This window comes from Crassostrea angulata, chromosome 1, assembly GCF_025612915.1.
Source record: "Crassostrea angulata isolate pt1a10 chromosome 1, ASM2561291v2, whole genome shotgun sequence".
NCBI lineage: Eukaryota > Metazoa > Mollusca > Bivalvia > Ostreida > Ostreidae > Magallana > Magallana angulata.
This window is the reverse complement of record NC_069111.1, coordinates 40,188,655-40,209,497: the sequence shown is the minus strand read 5'-3', so window position 1 is coordinate 40,209,497 and position 20,843 is coordinate 40,188,655. Positions and strand designations below refer to the sequence as shown.

The window sequence follows — 20,843 nt, the reverse complement described above, 5'->3', positions numbered from 1 at the left end:
ATGGGCAACATCGCTGACCAAAACACATTTAAAGATGTAAGTAGTATAACAACCGACTAAAAAACCTGTCTAGTTTTTATTAATTTTAACAAACGTCAATATCAATGTACAGGTAGCTCAAAGTGAAGATCATATGACGTCATTTTATTGTCGACAGAACTTTCAGTTTTATTTTGATGAAACTTCTTTTTTTTTTTAAATCCTCAATTTTCTTGAACTAGCTTGCTTTCATATTCATTCTATTAATTATCATGGTGATATCCTTGAATATTTCTTCAACTATTTTCTTTAAAATTCAATGTAAAGCTCAGAACGTATAATGGGTTTTGGTTCTCATGGTTTGAATTAACTTTAAGAAGGCTGGTTAGTCACAATTACAAATACAATCCAAGTTTCAAAAGCTTTAATTTAATAAAAAGCTACAAACACACATGCATTACTCTTAAGATCGTTATTTTGAATAAACTCATTTAAGGTACTTTCGTACTTAGTTCTTCCTTTCCGGGAGGTTCAAATTGTATGTCAACAACCGACCCTTTTTAAAACTTCTTCCCCTCATATTTGGAAGAAGAAAATTATTAAATTATTATTTGGAAAAAAATAACAAGAACTTTTAAAAATACCATTCTGTCATCAAACGTAAGGCTTCTACGACAAACCTTGTATTGGCAGTCCACGTACTAAAACGCTGTATGTTCAACAACAATTCGGTAAAATGTTTTAGGTTACGTTTTTGTTTGTTGTTTTCTTTTCTTCAAAATATGCAGACATTAATACATCATGTCTTCTCCTGTTAAACTTTCAGACTCCATTTCATTAGAAGTTAAAATTCGGAAGAGTCGATCACTGTACAGTGGAGTGTATTCGGGGTTTTTCTCCCGAACAATGCGACACAAGTGGCGTATGGACGTGTTCCTAAAGTTTAATTTTATGCCAACACTCTGGCATATGTTAGTAAGCTTTCGACTCTGATTGTTTTTACCTATCGGACTGGTAGAATACCATAATCCTGTTTTTTGAAATTCTTCATATCCCATTGGCTGCTGAAAGAAGACCGTTGAATCTGTATTAAGTTTTGATAAATATAGCTCGAACGAATAGACGGGACAATAAGGACTCCCAGGCTGTTCATACATTCTGGCTGTTAACTGCAGTGCAACTTTGGGATCTTGTATTTTGTAGTATTTTCTCCCATTGTTAAGGTCTGTACAACAATGAAACGTTTTCTTCGACATGTTACGCAACAACTGGCGAGTAAACCCTCCGAAATAAAGATTGATATCGAGCCATACTTTGTTCTGTAGGGTATGTCGATCGTTCAGCCCCAGCACCGGCGACGCATACACTTTCCTCAAATCCGCAAAAGATATCGATATGTTTTGGTTAACCACCTCTCCCCTTTCGGCGTCATCCAGATAAACAGGGGTCTTCCTTAACATGCTATTGGAGGACCTGAACTCGGGGTCATTTTCCACGTCAATGTTGCGGTAATAAGGGGCAGAGCTAAGATGGAGCGTTAGTAGCGATGGAAAGATTTCTAAAGGAGTGCAGGTAATGGACACGGTGTCCTCGTAGTATTGACAGAGGATGAGATTTAACTTGGACGCATCAATCATTTCGAAGTCTGCATTGTAGCCATTATGCAAAAGCCATTCTGAAACGACAGAAACAATACTGCATAGAAGAGATGTGTTAAAAAAAGGGTCTTTTCTTATACAACACATAAGAAATGTGTAGTTTCTTTTCAACTGTATTAAACGAGGTAGTAAAAACACACAACAAATGATAACATTCGTTAAGGTCAGACGACACGTTCCTCAATTTTAGATAACTTTTTCCAGGAATTTGTTAATGGTTTACTACTACTTTGACAAGCTTTCTTGCAAAAAAATTAGGGTACCTTACCAGGCATTTCTGCAAAATACTAGAGTATGCAATTTCCTATATAATCTTCTTGAAAATACACTTGAATTGCTGATATAAAAATAAATTCATCTACAGCACAGCGAAACTCACAATATTATAACTATATCTCCGCCGGGGCGGGGCTTCGAACTCACGACCTCTAGAACCTATACGCTTCTGTCAGTGAGCGGCCACGGTTCTAACCCATCGACCATCTAGACATATACCAAATCCAAGTAAATTTTGATCATTTTAATTATAATATTTTCAAGTAATTATAAAATTAACATTTTTTATTGGAACTCTTTATTACGAGGAGATACAAAAAAGACTCTCGAGGAACGTGTCGTCTGACCTTAAGGAGACTGGGTAGTCAATAAATTACTAATCAGACCTATCTAAAAAAATTTTAGATGTGATTTTTATTGATATAAATTTTTACATACAAAAGAAAAAAATCCATACTATTTGCTATAAATTTTGAATATTTTCCTACACTTGTACACAAGGCGGTTCTTCCTTAAAAGGAAATCAATATCGTCTAAAATTGGTCACAACTATCTAGTCTTCCCTGAAAGTCACAATATACGCCGTACTTAAACAGCATGGTACAAATATTCTTATCAAAACTTCATAAAAATGTTTTTTTTTTGCATAATAATTTATTACAAATATTATACGCAATATCTTATAAGTAAACAATGAAATTTGTTTTTCAAAACTGATAACAGAACATAACACAAAGTTCAAAGAATAATTGTTAGTATAGCTGGGCCAATGCAACCTATCGAATCCGTTACATTTAGTAGTGCTTCTGAATCAACATAGTATGTCATCATCGAGCTTACATTGAATAAGAAGAATTTTACAGAGGAATTTTTTGGCAACATCAATGCTAGCCAAGGGTTTTCCGTCCACTTCATCCGGGGAGCGGGGTGGACCGAAAACCCTTGGCTATCGAAGATGTCTGGGCAAAAACATTTTGAAGACTTTTGAATAGATAGTAAAATCTTTTCTACACCCTTTACAGATAGTGGGATTATTTAGTAAAGCATAAAATTAAGCTTCGACAATATTTCTTTTACGGAAGACTAAAGAATAATCCAACAAGGAATGTATGAGGAGATAAGACACACTTAAAAGAAATGTTGGAAGCTGGTGCAATAGTATGACCACAACGTCATACAGTCAAAGTGTGGCGTCTGACAGGTCGCTGAAAACCTGAACTTTATTTATTTCACAACGATTGATAAACAGGTTCTACAACTTCTATTCTTTGGCACGAATGTTAGCGCGAGGGGGTCATTGGTGAGGAAGGAAGCCGGATGGGTCGTTATTGTGGCGAATCAACACAGTATGTTCGTCATCAGTGAGTTTCAGTTTAAAATCGTGGCTGGTCGAGTAGGTTGCAAATATGCTTTTTCAACTAAGAAAAACCAAGCTAACAAAGAAATATAACAACGGAAAATTTAACCTTTAAATCAAATTCATGTATAGTACCAAAAACTATAAGCGACTATAATTTAACTAAAGGAAGTAAGAGCTTTTCAATCTGTTTTCTATCAACGCAATAATAAGCTTTTACAAACACCGCGTATTCCCACGTTTTAGTGTAAATTCAATCTGTATAAGAACAGTCTTTACAATGATTGGTATTATTACCTGCCCTTTGGCTCCGTTTGACGTCCATCCTCGTGCTTCACGCCATTGTGTATACCATACGATTTTTACGCTCAGTATAATTATTATTTTACACATACGAATAGGGCCAAAATTCAGTGGATCTCTTTTGCACGTATTCACAGAAATCAAAAAAAAATTAAACTGAAATATACATTTAATAAATTTTGTGTAACATATGGTTGGTATTTCTTTTGTAATTTGTATTGCATTCGCAGCAATTACAGTAAATTACTGAAGTTTGCACCATAGTCAGTTATTCTTTCTCTTGATGCATGAATGGTTTGTCTAACTGATAAAAATAAAGACACAATGTATTGTCTTATTTTCTGAGACAAATAAACGCATTTCCAAAAATTTGAGCGATCTTAAAATTCCTTTTAATATTAGACAAGTCTTCACATAAAAGGGGTTGAAGAGAAGCGACGATTGATTTCAGTGTTGGTAGATGCATCCTTGCTCATTTTGATAATACACAAAATATTCCAAATCCACAAATTCAAAAAAAATATAATATTGGAAAATTTAGTTCACCTAAATTATGGTTTTCATTATTTTGGTTCCATTTTCATAACTCACGTACAAGATGTTAAAAAATTACAGATTTTTTCAAAGTTGCATCAAATCATACCCAGATTCAGGTACCTCATTTTTCCTCAGAAAATCACAGGGTAGTTTCCTTTTTTCTATCTTTATGCATAGGTGACACACCCAAATTGTGACAAGACTAAATAAGTAATTTTTAAAAAAGGTTAAACGGATCAAAAATTTACTATGGACTGAAAAATATGGTTAGAATTAGGTCTCTTATGTGGCTATGGTGACCTAACATGCTTTTATTCAGTAATAATGTACACATTATATTGAAATAATGTGATATTTGTTTATTAAGTCAGAAATATACGTCTTTTAAAAGGGTATATGTATTACACATTTACAAGATTGTCATAAAATAGTCCATGAATAAGATGACTGTTCTTTCTGTGTTCGTCAGATGTCAATGATGACGGGGGGACAATGATGACACTTTTGGTGGCTTTATTGCGAGGATTCTGTCCCAACACTTCTTCAACAGAGTGTCCACTTTGTTCGACTAAATCGGCAAGAGTATACCTTACACTGCTGTTAGTATAAATGCGCTTCAACCCTGCTTCCTCACTCATGCGAGACATCATACAAGCCAATGAACTGTGGCCGACCGGTGATTCGAACCAAATAGCCCCAGCGTGTGAACCATAATTGGATTTCGGTCTTTGAAAAAACGCTCGCTTGTGTGGATTTCTTTTTTCTAAGTAAAGATCCAAAGTTTTCACAGGGCAATTTACGTCTGTAGGCAGCTCGTACATTCTACTTTCCCAGCACCAGTATTGCATCTCCATACAAGACCTAGACTTGTCTACATTGATGTTACGATTTAACCGATAGTACCGCCTTCCTTTCTCGTCTACCTCCGCAATGAAAGAATCATCAGATAGACCCCGCATGCCAGCTTGACCTCCAATTCCAAGGTGTATGGCGAGATCAAACCAGACTTTCCTAAACAAACCTACTGGATTTCTGTTGGTCAAAAGACCGGAGTTAATTAGAGTTTTGATGTCTTCGTGTAGCATCGGGACTTTGTTATGTGGCAATTTCACTTTTGTTGTCGAATTTTCGCGAGAGGCGAGAGACTCCAAACAATCGTTTGAGGTTTGAAAAATTGTATTGTCTTGTACGATATGGCTCCATGTTGTGGTGTATCCAGAAAGGTACCAGAATATGCCATCCCGAACCTCCTTCAATCCATGCATGTCTAGATGCTTGTTGCAACTTTCAACGTAAAATCGGTAAAGAAGATCATTCAACTCTGCGCCTTGGAAATGTTCGAAACTTTGCGAGACGTTAGACGATGCTAGCCACCCTGGAAAGAATTGTTGATACGAGTATTTCATTTGTTAACATGAATTTTTACAAATCTTTCAATTGCTACCAATTGCAGTTAAGCTAAAAAAAGATGCACAAATTTTAAACATACTCAAAAGTCTTACCTCTAAATAGTTTTACGGCCATGCTCTCGTCCATCGTGCACGCGACATTCTTCGGGCCCCCTTTGACATCATGATTTCCTCTGCTCAGTCCTGTGAATGGTTCATTCATAAATCACGTGATTTAACTTTAAATTAAACATTCAGCATTCGTTATGATATTTGTTAAAAGTTTAGCTGTTATTGGACCGTTTTATTGTTTTCGGAATATTCTTCGAAACATTTTCTCTATTTTTGATCTAAAACATTTAGTTTTTCAATAAATTGTTTTCTGTGTAACATATTTTTCGCTTTTTTGTGATTTTTTAAAGACAACAAAATTCTTTTAATAAACTATGATCTTTTATTAATACAAAATAAATCTACAAGTCAAACAAATGCAAACTTTTCTATTGTAAATTCTAAAGATTATATCAAATAAATATCTAAATAAAGTCATGCAAAAGCATTAAATCACAGAAAATATATAACAATGCTCAAAGACAACTAGATTCTAATACTGGTATGACCATTATTGTAATTTGGGAAAGCGAACGTATATACAAAACCGTACATGTACTAAATTTATTGCGAAAATGCGCAATTCAAATGGTCATCTATAGATATTCATATTTTTTTTTTTAGCATAATACATCCAAACAATGAAACATGCACTATAAAAATAGACTGTAGAGACTATAAAAGTTAAATCTAATATGCATAATATACTAATTTTTTTGGTCATAAATATTTTTGTTCTCAAATGGTTCAACAATTTTCATAATAGGAAGGTTCACCACAGCAGTAAAAACAGCATAATTATGTTTTAAATGCAAGAAACAATGTATAAACTCACAAATATCAAACATAAGAATAAAAATTAAATATAGCAGATCTTTGATCAATTTGTGTAAATAAGAGACAAAATATCTCTATTTGTTCTTAGCTGAAATTCAATTTTACAACCAAAAAAACATAAAATAAAACAATGCACTCTGTACAGACCATTCCATTATACTGGATGGAAGAACTCTAGTCAGACGAATATACAGCAAATCTACAACCTTTATTATACACACTTGGACAAATAATAACCAATACGGTCAATGGACTTGACTTTTATCAAGTCGACAGATCTGGAGGGCTACTTCAGACTGAAATCTGAAGTTTAAGGTCAGTGGAATGTAAGTGAACATATCAGCTTCCAACGTGGAACATTTAAGTCCGACAATATATAATGTAACATTAACTAAAATCGCTAAAAATATATATATATAGGCCTATAGAATGAATGATAAGAATACGAAATGTGACCGGAAAAAAAAGTGGACGGGTAATGAATAAAGCGACGGGTAAGACCGTGAACTAATATCTAATGCACAGAAGTTTGTTTTGTAGAAAAAATGCCCCTCCAACAACAAATGATGATGAAAATATCAACCGAACGCTAATCATGGAAAGGTACAATGTTGTGATATGTTTTGTACAATTTTCTAACCTTATTGACGTACTAGTGTCTGTAAACTATCAACTTTCTATTCGTATCTCCTACAAGCATCAGTCCCCCAATTATTTCAATGAAGTATTTCCAAGAGTCATCTCAGTCGGTTCGTTTTTGATGGGTAGAATGTTCTGATGGTACGTGTAAAAACAGCCCCGACCCTTACAGAGCGGAACGTCGCACACGTCACACTTATAGTACGTGTATACATACCAACCGCTTTTGGTTTTGACTTTATTGATTTGGCACAGTACACAAGGTTTGTATTTGGAGCCATCAGTGTGAACAATTTTGTGGTCTAGTTTTTGCAGGTCGGCATTACTCATAGTGACAGGGGGGTAAGGGATGGAGTTGGACAATGCGGGTGTTACGTTGAAGGAATTGAACGCAGGCGCAAGACTCGGGCTGTAGGGCCAGCTCTGACGGCGGGAGTATTCAGACAACTCATTGAGAGCCTGTATTTCTGCCGGGGACGGCGGGTGGTCCTTGATAATGTGTCGTGGCTCACTTTTCTTGCTCTTTCGTCGGGAAGAGGTCGGTTCTGAAATAATAAAGGGTAAAACATGCATAACTTTATTATTTCAGAACCGAATCATCATTATTAAATTTTCTTTCACTTTTAAAGTTAAGAGCATGAAAATTTAACAAATTAAAATGAATCTTTCAAAGATTTTGGTGAATATTATAACAATTTTTTTAAAATTCAATGTGGTGAAAATTGAAGTCTTTATAATCTGGATTTACCTTTTAACTTTTAAATTCACCAATACCAGCTACTTAATTCTACATGACCAGTGTTTCAAAGCAACTAGAACTAGGAGAAGTTGGATACTACCTGAAGCAAGCGAGAGCCTAGTGAGTGTTACCTTGTCAATAATCAAATAATGCATTCACCTCAAGTCAGAAGCTGGAAAATTCTGGTATGTGGTTGTTTCATTTATTAGCGTGTAACACAAGTTGTGAGTACTGTTACGAAGTTATAATACTCATTAAATAATCTACAACCAAACGTTCTCCAAATACCTTAACAATCGGCGATTGTAATTTTGCCAACATTATTAGGAAATGTTACAGATAATAATGAGATTGCTAAGGTTCCCTCTTGGTTACTCAAACTCAAGTGAAAAAGTGAAAAGAATGCATTTGCTTTGGTGCAAAGAAAACTTTTATTGAGTATATACTCAAAAACAAATTGCTATTAGGAAAGTTATTTCTTTACAAAAATATGAGAAAAAAACACTACAAAACTCATATGTACGTTGTATTTCAAATCAAATAAACGTCTGTCAAACTGTCAACATTACTGTCACATGTTCCATGGAAAATTCATTTATTTACATCAAATTTATGGCAGCATTTACACAGCCTCTTTAGCCGAGTCTGTGTCAATGTTCAAGAACTGTTTGTGATAAAAATAGAAACAGTTTCTCTCTCCTGTACAGAGCGCTACTTCGCATTGTGAGCACCTATACTGAGTTAACACTTTCCATCCAGATCTTGTTTTCACTTTGTTCATTTGACAATACACGCATCGCTTCTGCTTGTATGCTGTTGTGTGAACAGCTTTATGGTCTGATGGATCAAGACTATGCCCCTTGGAAGCAAGAGAACGCCGCACCAAATCACTGTTTTCTTTCCGAAGACGGCCAATTTGCATTGCCAGATGCTGATGGAATTCGATTGGTTTTCTCGTTGCCATTAATGAACCATGGACACTTTCAACTGCGTCATATTGGTGATAATTATAAAGGTGTGATGTGGACAAGGATTGTCTGTCTGAAAAGAGACAATACCAATGTCATTCCTTTCCTCTACAATACACTCCCAAGCAAAAACAGGAAACAGAAGTGGATGCAGTCAACCCAAACTTTCTACACTTACACACTAACTCTGAGACATGCGTTCTACTTCAGAGGCTAAGTTCACATGAAAATCTTTAAAACATTCCTTATCAATGCAAAGAGGAATCCGGCAGGGTCCACAAACATGATTGGTAGACACAGTGTTTCCATTAAATAAACAGGTGACACATAAATTGGGCTCACTATCTTGTGGACTGTGTCTTTTATGCAACAAAATCTTCAGGTGGTATGCCAAAAAACATTCTTTGTTCTCTATACAAAGGGGAACATTGCAACCAAGACATTTGTGCCGAGTCAACTTTCTCCAACCTGACTTGGTCTTTACTTTATTGATTCGACAATTTGCACATGGTCTACGCTTGGAAGAAGTGTCAGTTGCTGTGATTGGGGTTGGTCGGTGATGTCTGGTTTCAAATGTCACATTACTAAAGTCTGAAAGGAAATAAAACTAAACTGAATGGCACTTTTTCAATGAGATGGGAACAAAATTGCCATTTGGGCTTAAATAAACAATGCCAAAAAACCAACAATGTATCTATATTCGAGCACCAGGTTTTCAAATACACGGTATCAAAAGTATTGACAATCTCCAATAATGAAAATAAACGCACAGAAGGAAAACTTAGATAACTTTTATTTGGCATATGACGTTAAAATATGTTACATATCTTGTAATATAACAGAAATCTTTGCAAAATGTATACACATAAATATCTAGAACACCTCTCCCATATACTAGAATTTCAAATATCAAGAATCACTTGTACTAAAGGTTAAATTCTTTCCAGGGCCTATGGCTACTCGTCCTTCATAGTACAACCTATGAAAAGTATCAAAACACCTATTTTCTCCTGTGCACAAAGGAATTTCACAGACAGCACATTTGAACCGAGTTCTTATTTTCAAACCAGATGGGGTTACTTTCCCCTGAAAATTGCAGAAAGAACACATTTTACGGCGAGTCGACGACTCCTCGGCCTCAATACGCACAGGCTGATGACCGTCAGCACTGTAAAAGGGATCAGGCGATGCCAGTGACGATTTAATGACAAATGAATGGCCTGAAACATAAAGAATTTTCTGTCAATTTCTTATGTGAAAAACTGGACGATATTTCCCCTTAATTACAGTGCTCAACAATAATAAAAAAAAAATCAGGCCATTCATTCACACAAAACAATTCATTGGATGTTTTTCCTTCATAAAAGACATTACAACATGTCCAATGCATGCTTTCTGCAATAATTCTTTCAGACAAATTTTACAAGACATGCATTAACAATACTTGTTGAAAGCAACCCACTTATTTACAATAGAAATAGTACCCCCTCAGTTCTTTTTTTAAGTATGATCTCTTCAAAATTGATACAAGTCATAGGCAATCTTAAAGAATAATTATCAATTAATGTCAGTATCTGAATTGCAGTAGTATATTTGCTGGCTTGGAAATACTGGCTGGTCTACACTTCGGTCTTGGACACTGAGAGTGCTAACAGAGTCACTTTCCGCTTTTGAATTTCTTGATTTTTGGCGGGAAGAAGGGCTCCTCAATGGCGGCTTCTTTAAGTTCATAAAGTCTGGATTTAAATCCAGAAGACGGTGGTATTGTTCAAAACAATCTCGTTCACCTGTACAGAGTGGCACATCACATGTGTCACAATGAAATCTGGAATAAACCTTCCAGCCCTTAACAGTCTTTATGCTATGTAATTTGCAGAGTACACATATTCTAGGCTTATTTTCAAAGTTCCTAACAATGCGATGTACTGCATAATTTGCGGACGCCGATTCTGAGTTTTCTTCTAGTTTGAAGGGCATATGATGGGGATGTCTGCGGGCTCCTGAAAGGAGAAAGGAAGATGATAGAATGAAGAAATACTATAGAAAGAGTTTTATAGATTATATCTTATGAGTTTCTGGACCCACTAGAATACTACAATATTAATAGGGAACCCACACCCAGCATTATACAGAACTGTTACATTGTGAAAGACATTAATCCACAAATAAAAACGCACCATATTTTTACTGATCTTTATCCACCTTATAATCAGAATAAGAGTCACTGCCACTTTCCCAATCTTCATTGCAGGGGTGTGCCATATTTTGGTGAGAATAAAGACTCAATGGAACTTGTAAACGAAAATTCGAGTCAAAGTTTGATTGGTTGAATTGCTCCGATATTGACACATGAGAGGTTGAGTGAACAATAGAAGGATAAGTGTCCATCCAATTAGAAGCAATACGACCCTTGCCACCATTTTGTATTTTCGTTATGGCTTCCATCCAGAGTTCAAGAAACTTCTCCTTTGTAACATTCGGATATGTTTGTGAAATTTTCAACACGGTATCCCGGTGGAAGAAAAACAAGCAGGGTTTTCTATTGCATAAAGGAATTTTACAATCTTTGCACATGTAACGTGTATAGACCCACCAGCCCCCTTTGGATTTATTCCTATTCTGCTTGCAGAATTCACACAGCTTTTTGCTATTCTTCTCGGTTTTAACAAGATAATGTTCAGCAGGATTGGGAACCCCCAAGCATTCCAAAGCTGTTTGAGTTTTCACATTATCGTCCCTGGCACTCATAGGGAATGCTGAAAGAGAAAGACGCCCATGTTATTCAAGACCTTCCCTTTCTGTGGTTCTCAATATATTTTTTATAATGTAATATTTCATTCCAGAAGCCCTATTTCTTCGTGACAAGAATACAAAGTAATGCAACTGGCTACGTTTTATTTGAATCGATGATGATTGACTAGAACAAGATACGAAAGATAAAAATGAAGCCTCTCCTTTCCACATAAAACAAAAAGCAAAGAAAAACACTCATTCACTTTAAAGACTGAAACATTCAACACAACAAAAAAGAGCAATGCATACTGTCTATTGAACATGGCTTTGTCGGAAATGTCTAGCCAATTCCCATTTATTGTAATATCCCTTTCTACAAACATGACACACAAATCCTGGGACAGGATTATGAGTCTTTAAGTGTCTTGTTAAGGATGATCTGAGCTGATAAGACTTCCCGCAAACTTCACACTTGAAATCCTCTGCGAAAGAGAAAAGGAAAAGTGTTGATCCTACCATCAGAAACATCTCCCTTTATAGTCCTCTTACTTTATGAAAACACTGAATACTCAATCAATAACACTTCATTTATTTCGGAATTAATAAACACAGTTTTAACAAAAAAAGTGTATAAAAACTTTTTAAATGTACATATACCAAACAAATACTAGTACAACAGTACATCAACAACACAGTTTAACCATGGGTTGAAACCAGAAATAAAACTGTATGAGACATATACACCTCAAAGTAAGATCATGTTCAAATGTCTTGATGGTAATGAGTTCTATTGAGATGACGAGTCATTTCCCATTTATTATAAAATGTTTTGTAACACACAGGGCACACATGTTGGGGCTCACTATCATGTTTCTTCATATGTCTCTTGAGGGAGGAGAAGAGCTTATAAGAGTTTCCACATACGGTGCACTGAAAGCCTAACTCTTGGTTTGGGTTGCCATCTGGAGAAAGAAGAAAAAGCTTTCAGTCACTCATCAGGAAACATTCTCTGTATGGAAAGTTAATGCATGCTTACTCATCTGAAACACGGAGGAAAACACTTCAACAGCTACAATGTTCAACTCAAACAACAGCTCTCAGATCATGCAGGCCCCTTACTGACAATTCTGCAGAGTTTATTGCTATTTGCCATCAAGCTGCTCAAATCCATACCACTGTATCCATTTCTACATTAGAGACATTCAATCACTTGTGCATTGTGTTTTCTAACACAACATATTCAGTTTCTTCTCCAAAGTTTTCATGGAATTCCTTGTAGCAATTCCTAATGGGTCCTTTACATAAAGGTACATCACATTTTTCACATTTGTAGTATGTTCGGATATTGTCGCCACATGGTGTCTTCTTGCAGAATCGCTTGCAAAGAGCGCAGGGTCTCTGCTTTCCACCAAGTCGAACAAGTTTGTGAATACTGTCAGAAGGATTTTGAACGCTGAAACACTGAGCTGGGGTTGAATTTGGAAGAGAAACTTTCTCACTGTAACTACATTGCGAGATCAAGGAATCAGGGATAGAGGGGAATGTCTCATATTTTGATATAGCCACAGAATGGTAAGAGGTTTGTCTTTTAAAATCAGGGTCATTATGGGGAGAATTAATGTGAATTTGTTGCTGGTCAACATTCTTTGGTCTACTATCCTGTCCTGAAAGATACAGAAAAGTAGACATCAGAAAATTGACCAAATTTTGCCCTTGCTTTCTGATTAACTTTTAATTATTGATAGTGTGTCTTCTAAATTGTTCATCATTTATATGAAACTTGACATGCTTAGAGGGTAGGGAAAGGAGGATAATGCAAAAAAAGGAAATATAATGACCAAAACAGCTTCAAAGATTTCAAACCATCAATTTTGTTAACAAAAACCTGCAGATGTTTACTTATGAGGGGCACCAACAACAAAGAAATGGCCCATCATATTCTCACTAAGCTGTGAAAGAATCCATGTCTTTCCACACCTTCACTATTTCACATAATTCCTCATCTTTCATTCTCGTAATTTTCTCATGTGTTAGAGACCACTGCTTTCAAATTGGTTTTCTGGATAATTTGAGATTTCAACCAAATTCATACACAAGCTGCTTAGGTTGAATAGATTTTAGAGACAATTAACAGAGTCTTCCATCACTGAAGACAGACTTGAATTCATTTTCTATGACCTAAAAAGCATTTTAGCCAAACTAAGCATTACTACCCATCACAAAAGTTAATTTCAAAAGAATAGAACACAACACTGACCACAACTACAATGTTTTTGTAAGATATCCTTATCTATCCATCACATGGAGGTGAAATTATCAGATATTCAAAGACAATTATGTAAATTTTGATGAACATTTTTGGGGGGTATAGGATTATAAATAAAGATATCATTTTATAAGTTAAGTTTGTTTACTGCATAGAAAAATCGTATCATTATCAGAGTTGCAACACCAAGTTTTCTTATGCGACTATTATTGAAAAATTGTTTTTTTGGATCTACAAAGGATATCTCACATTTTTTTTTAATATTGGTGCTTATGAACACAAGTGTTGAAGATTAGTGGAAGCTCAACTACACTACAAATAAATCCAAGGCTGTTCTTCATTTTTAACTTCCCTTACCTTTTTCCACAAAAACGATATTTCTCTTTCCTTCCAAATCAAATTTATTTTCCATTTATATTTTTAATATCAAAATCACCACCAGTAAAATAAAATTAAGAAAAAGCTGTTTGATGTGTAAATAAAAAAAATATATTCTATGATTACTTTAAAGGACAACTTTGCTTTCTTTTTAAGTTAATAGGTGATTTGTCAATGCTCTTTCTTGTTGAAATGTATTCATGCATTATGGTTGTTATGAGATGTGCACATTTAAAATTACAGCAGATTTTTCATTTTTTTTAAATTTTCTCATATTTTTCAACTTTCCTTTAACATTCAAACTAAAAAAAAAAATCACACAAATCATTTACAACAGCCACAACACATAACCTTGGATTTATTTAATGGAACTACAGTTCTAGGTAATGCAAATTGTACTGACCCTTAAACTGTCCTATGTACCATGAGTTGTTCTGATCGCCGCTGACATTGCTGGCCTCGTTGGACATGTCGTCACGCTGTAGATCCTGGGACTGGTCATGCTCGGGGTCACTTTCATCTTCATTTTCCATGCTGTCATCCATTCCAGCTTTCATTCGCATCATAGCTTCTTCTGGCATGTCCACAAACATATCGAGTCCACCAGTGTGTCCTTCTGCAGATTCCACTTTAACTATACTGATATCAGGGGGCTTGTCAGCAGAGGAGCTGGGAGACAACTCTTCTGATAACTCAATTCTGTTTCTACAAATCAATGCATCATACTTAACTTCAAATGTACAGTGATGAGAGATAGCGAACACATGCACTTATTTGCCTGTAACAAGCATCATGATTGACTTCATTTATCTTTCACATAATCAACTTTTAATATCTTTAATTCTACCTTTCGTATGTAACCCACCCTTGATCCTGTGATTCCTCGCCATCATTTTCGGCTGGGTTTTTGGCTCCACTCTCTGCTGTGGAAACCTGGGTGGCACTCCCTGCAGCGAATGGTTTATTTGTTGTCCTGGAGATTGGAGTCATAGTTGGAAACACAGGTTGTTGAGGTGGTTGAGGTGTCAAAGCATGTACAAAGTTTTCTTTCCTTGCTGTTTCTGAAACTGGTACTGAATTTGGTACTTGGACATCATTGGAACAGTCTGGAGCCCTGGCAGGACCCTGTGAAGGAGGAGGTTCACTGAACATGGTAAGAGGGTTTACTGTAATGGAGCCCCGAGAACCATTTGCGGTGACCTGTTTTGGTGGTCCCACTGAACCACCAGGGTCTGATATGTTGACAACATGAACATCAGTGTTAGCATTCATCTGGCTGGATACCCCAATGGAGACAGACTTTTGTTTGGGTCGAGAATCTGGTTTGATCATGCCTCTAGCATCTTTCTCTGGTTCTTCTGTTTGAATGATTTCAAGGCAATCCTCAACTATATCAATGACCCCTGGTTGTGCAGCAGGCCTTGTCCCTGCTCCTAATCTAGGCACTCTATCCCAAGGGTCTGGCTGGCTATTACGATAACTGTGGGCCATGGATAATGTGTCATCTGCTCTGTGACTAGAGGAATGTGAATCAATATGTGGACTAGAAGGTCTACCCATTCTTTGCCTCTTGCTGCCTGGACTTGAAGGGCCGGTGAAGCTGGACATTCTCTTCATGTTTATGCTCTTCTGTAAATCTGATGACCTGACATGACGAAATTCAAGCATGTCATAGGATGTGTACTTGTATTGGGTATCCTTTGATACTGGTGCACCAGTTGCAGCATTTAGACATTTTTGGAAGTCAGCACAACATTTGATTACACTGTCCACTTGCAACAGACGAGCTATTTTCTCCACATCTCTGCAGTTTTCTTCTGTTAGCATCATGAAGCCTTCATACAGGTACTGTAGGAACGTATTTATGGAATCTTGTTTTATTTCAGCTGCTAAGCGAACTTCAAGGTGTGAACCCATGGATGCATTGTCCATAGACTGTAACATAGGGCAAGCAGCAACTAAAACAACTCTGTGAGCCTAAAACAAAATTAAGTTATTCATCAATCTGATGTCTACTATGAAACCTGAAACATGTATGACAGCACTTTTATAATATATGCTATTTTTGATTTAACAGAAAGTAAGGCCTAACAAAAAAATAGGTTTGTTTCCGCTTACAGGCTGAAAAAAATTAGGGTCGGTAGGTAGGCTTTTTTTTTCTCCCTCTCCATCATATATGACTTAATGAAAGCCCAGAGGAAAATATTAATGATGAACTTTTTCCACGGCTGGTGGGAACATTTCTCAAGCTCAACTGGCAAGACATGTGCTGCCATTTGTAAATAACAAACATCTACACAACACTGATGACATCTAAATAAGTTCTATAAGCGTTTTTACGACTTAAAATTAGAGTACACAATAAATTTTAAAATCGGATAAAAAAAATTTTTTAACAAAAAACGGAAATTTACGAAAAAAAACTCGAAATTTTTTTTGGGGGGTCGGATGGTTTAAGTTAGGGTCGGTCGGGAAAGCGGAAACAAACCTATTTTTTTGTTAGGCCTAAAACATTTAGACACTTGCAAAACTTTTTATTTGAGGCTTGTCTTAACTTTATTTTTTTTGCAGTAAAATTGGGATTTCTCAGTTTTAAAAATTGGGAACAAGAATGTTATGGTATCGTGTATTTCCAAAGCATATCTCGGGAAATAAGGATAAACGTTCCAAAACAAGCACAATTTTTGTTGTGACGTAAATTTCAAGTTTTTTTGTATGGGAAATACTGACGCTCTAAGGTCTGCAGGGCTCTACATTAACTTTTTTTCCTACTTGTCCATTCGGACAAGTGACCAAGATATTTACTTGTCCGAACTTCAACTTCACTTGTCCAAAAATTTTTCAGTATTAAAGATCAAATATTGTCAACTTGAAAACTACAGTTCTGTATAACTAAAATAAAGTCATTTATCGATTATTCTTGCCATAATTAATAACCTGACTTCTTAAATGGAAACTTAAAGTGTCTTTCCTAAATGTATTGGTTCCATATAACATTAAACATGATTTGTCAGCTGTAGCTTTGTCATGGCAAATTACAAGACATTTTAAATTTTAAAATACATGTAACTCTTAAATTGATTTCTCATCTGTTTTTTAAACTAAACATAAAAAGTCATCATAGTCTATCAATGATGAATGAAACCTAATGTAAATTACATTTCTTTCCATAATCCTTTTAAGTTTATCTTTGCTACCTATTCTTCCTTTCTTTTTGATAACATGTGTGTTTGGTACTGTGTAAGAACTAAGATCCACATCTTTACAGATCAATATTGAAAGTTGTTTGTAATTAGTGAACTTCGATCCCGATCAAGAGTAACTCAATTGATTCAATTTGAAGTCGGGATCAAATTCAAAATAACTAATCGATAAACTTATAACGGGACTACAGATAAACTTATCACAAAACTTTCTTTACTTTTAAAAATGTTGGAGACTTCTTTACATAAAAATGCACTTGTCCAGTCGGACAAGTGGCAAGCAATATTCACTTGTCCGTATATTTTTTTAACTGGTACCGGACAAGCGGACAAGCGTTAATGTCGAGCCCTGGTCTGTCAATTCTTAGTAAAGCGACAGCTGTATCTAATATAGATATTGAACATCAATGACTTATCAAGTCTTTACAATCAGTTTTGCATTCAATTTAATACAGCAATTCAACAAATCATTGGATAGTCTCAATGATGAGACTATCAACCTCTTGTATCAAAACAAGCTGAAAATGATGCTTCTTAGCTCAGGCAAAATATGCACAGATTGTGAAGACACAGTTTTAGAGAAGGTAAAATCTTTTTGATTTCAGTAATCCATGACTAAATGGCTGAAAATGCTATAGATAGGTCACACATCTGACACAACTAACTCAAGCCCAAGGTTCTAATGGCATATTTAACAATGCCGAGTCCTTTGGAGCCACAAAACAAGACATGCAAAGGACTCAACAATGAGGTACCCGGTACATACACAACAATGTGAAAACCAGACACAAGACAATTAGAAAAGCTCATGTGAGCTCAAGTCTATAAGACAGTCTCAATTCCTCATCTTAGCAATTCAATACTCATTTTTCAATTTATTACTATGGCAGAATTGTTCAATCTTATCTCTCTTTTACCACAACTGAGTCTAAGCGAATTCAAAACCGGTTGAAACCGTTTGCCAGTGTAAAAGGGTGAAGAAAAAAAACAGGAAAAAGTAACACTTTTATACAGCATTTTCTATTTTTTCTTAGTACTAAGTATCTACAGACAAACAAAGAGCTTCATCATATGATGAATTCCTAACTCTCTGGCTGAAATTTAACATCCCCCCCACTCCCCCAAAAAGTTACATTCACCTGCATGTGACTTTTGAGGTGAATATAACATTTGATTTTGTGAAATTGTCTACAGTGGACTAAAAATAAACTCGGAATTTCAAAAATGCAGATATAAGTTATAATTATTCCCGTTGTCCAATGGAATTTTGCATAACTCAATACTCGGCTATGACTTCAGACTACATAAAGGGTATTAAGAGGTTTTTTTGAGGATCTGCATCAATTTGTCACTGAATCATATAATAAAACAATTATTGCTGTATTGAGTCAATAGGATGATTTTGCTAGCCTACCCTCTAAGACCAATATTCACCTTGCCCTTCAGGCTTAGAGAATATGCTTCTTGGGCAGCTTAATCATCATATTGACCACAGAAATGGCAATAATTGTATAATAATATAATATCATGCCATTCATCATTCAGTACTTTTGTTTACAAATATTTACCCTTGTAATAACTGGTCCAGTTCTGATGATTGCATCACAGAGTACCTGGCTCTTCCACATAGTTGCCAACTGGCAAAGCAAAGAGCTGGAATGGATCTGGTTGGTGTAGAACTTTTGGTAACAATTCATCTTGATGTCTAGGTTTGTTGCAGCAGTGACTCAAATCTACAAGCAAATCATGACATGGACATTTTTTTTTTTAATAGTTAGTTTGCCTTTTTCTGATTACTTCAGTATTACATAAATGGATCACAGAAAAATCAAAATTTAATAAATCATTAAAATCTGAATAAAAGTAGACAATATGAGTAAACCAGCAGATTGTTTTATATGGTATCAAACTAAAATATTTGAAAGAGTAGTTATCTGCCCTTTATGCAGAAATAAATAGACAGGGAATGGTTTTGACAAAATATGGGAATGGTTTGACAACAACTCGTGGCCTGAATTAATTGACAATGAAGAGGACAAAATTAAACCCTTTATAAGCCTATGAGGGACGGAACAGGTGTATCAAAATTGGGGATGGCGTCAAGATTGATATGAACTTGAAGGGGCGGGGGCCTTGGAATCACCAAACTTTTACGACAGAATGACTGGGATATCATTTTTTATTTGATGATGGAATGAATTGCATTGGATTCAAGATGCAAAGCCTCGCAGCTTTAGTTCAACTTGGAAGTTGATTCTACAAAAATTAGAACTATATTTCAAAAGGTTCATTAGATAGGTATACCCCAGATATGAACATAATATTTTAAATTCCTTGAGAAGAGGAACCTTGGTAGTAAAACTGCACGATTCTCCAATCTTTTTCGCAAAAATATATTCATATACATATATCATATTGGATATGCATTTTACATGTAACGTCATTTTGAACATGCTGGGATTCAAAATAGCCTGATTTAAGTAATGTTCAAAACTAAATGAAAAACAAACCTTAAATATCCCTAAAGCTTAATTGGTCATCCTAAATAAATCAATTACGACGGACATATTCACCAATTTTTGTTTGAAGTTCATGATTGGGCTTTGCTGTGAACAAAGAAAATAAAAATGGCCGCCTGATGTTCACGATTCACATACGCTAAGGTACCTCAGATATATCGGTCAAAACGTGGGTTTTAAATGATATACTGATATATTTACCTTTTCCAAAATGATTCTTTCCTTACAAAACAACTAAATTTGGTGTACAAGAGTCACGTCAATTTCTGATTATTCAAAATATTTGTCTGATTTTCTGAACATCTTTCTCCCTCCATCGATTTACAATCCGGCCTGTTATGATATGTGCGCAACACCAATGCGCAGTCGAAATAATGGGGCACTTGCGGGGAAATATGATAAAATCATAATCACGTGATTAATTTGCCCGAGAACTTGTTTGAACATGTGCCGAACTGTAAAACTAGGAGACTTCGAAGAAAAGGCAAAATTTATTATATGAAGTCACGACCAAAAATACAGGATGTACATGACACAAATGTTTATTTTTATTTTGTAAATCATGAACAACAGGACTCTCAAATTAATGACCAATATATTGGAAAAAAAAGAATAACTTCAATTGATATCTTCAATTATATTAAAAAGACATTGTAAATAATGAACATGTAGATATAGCAATGGTCGTGTATCAAACAATTGGCGCGGATCCAGAATTTTTTTTCCGGGGGGGGGGGTGTAAGTACATTGTGTAGTGTAAACTGTTAATTTCATATGAGATGTACATGCAATTATGTATGCATGCGGGATTTCCAGTGGCAGGGAATTCAGGGCGCCTTATGGCCATAAAGACCAAAATGTTTAGAATGAAGCCATATTTGGGGTCAAGAGAACAAACTTTCGGAAGCTTCTCAAATTTTTGAGATTTTAATTAAGAGAGTAAAACGAAACA

General features: G+C 35.5%; 1 protein-coding gene across 5 annotated transcripts; it reads right to left on the bottom strand.

Annotated features, from left to right (window-relative positions):
* Positions 1-386: 386 nt before the first annotated feature.
* LOC128166440 (uncharacterized) lies at positions 387-20,235 on the bottom strand. 5 transcript variants are annotated; one of them, XM_052831647.1, is made up of 6 exons: positions 20,093-20,235; positions 18,941-19,105; positions 15,035-16,146; positions 14,573-14,874; positions 5,613-5,702; positions 4,396-5,485 (listed from the first exon to the last, which is right to left on the bottom strand). In XM_052831647.1, the coding sequence occupies exons 2-6, from the start codon at positions 19,067-19,069 to the stop codon at positions 4,512-4,514; spliced, it is 2,607 nt and encodes an 868-aa protein (XP_052687607.1). In that variant the 5' UTR covers positions 19,070-19,105; positions 20,093-20,235; the 3' UTR covers positions 4,396-4,511. The 5 variants fall into 5 exon arrangements, 4 of the variants coding, with proteins under 4 accessions (XP_052687697.1, XP_052687607.1, XP_052687780.1 ...); XM_052831820.1 differs by lacking the exons at positions 4,396-5,485; positions 5,613-5,702 and adding exons at positions 10,658-10,792; positions 10,970-11,548; XR_008241167.1 differs by lacking the exons at positions 4,396-5,485; positions 5,613-5,702 and adding exons at positions 12,349-12,487; positions 12,562-13,189.
* Between the last annotated feature and the right edge of the window lie 608 nt (positions 20,236-20,843).

What these genes read in the sequence shown, in the direction of transcription:
- LOC128166440 (XM_052831647.1), bottom strand. Translation starts at nt 19,069, where the DNA reads ATGAATTGTTACCAAAAGTTCTACACCAACCAGATCCATTCCAGCTCT. An exon ending in CTGGACCAGTTATTACAAGG is followed by an intron (nt 16,147 to 18,940) that starts GTAAATATTTGT and finishes ATTTTGTTTTAG; the next exon opens with GCTCACAGAGTTGTTTTAGT. An exon ending in GTACATAGGACAGTTTAAGG is followed by an intron (nt 5,703 to 14,572) that starts GTCAGTACAATT and finishes AACCATTCACAG; the next exon opens with GACTGAGCAGAGGAAATCAT.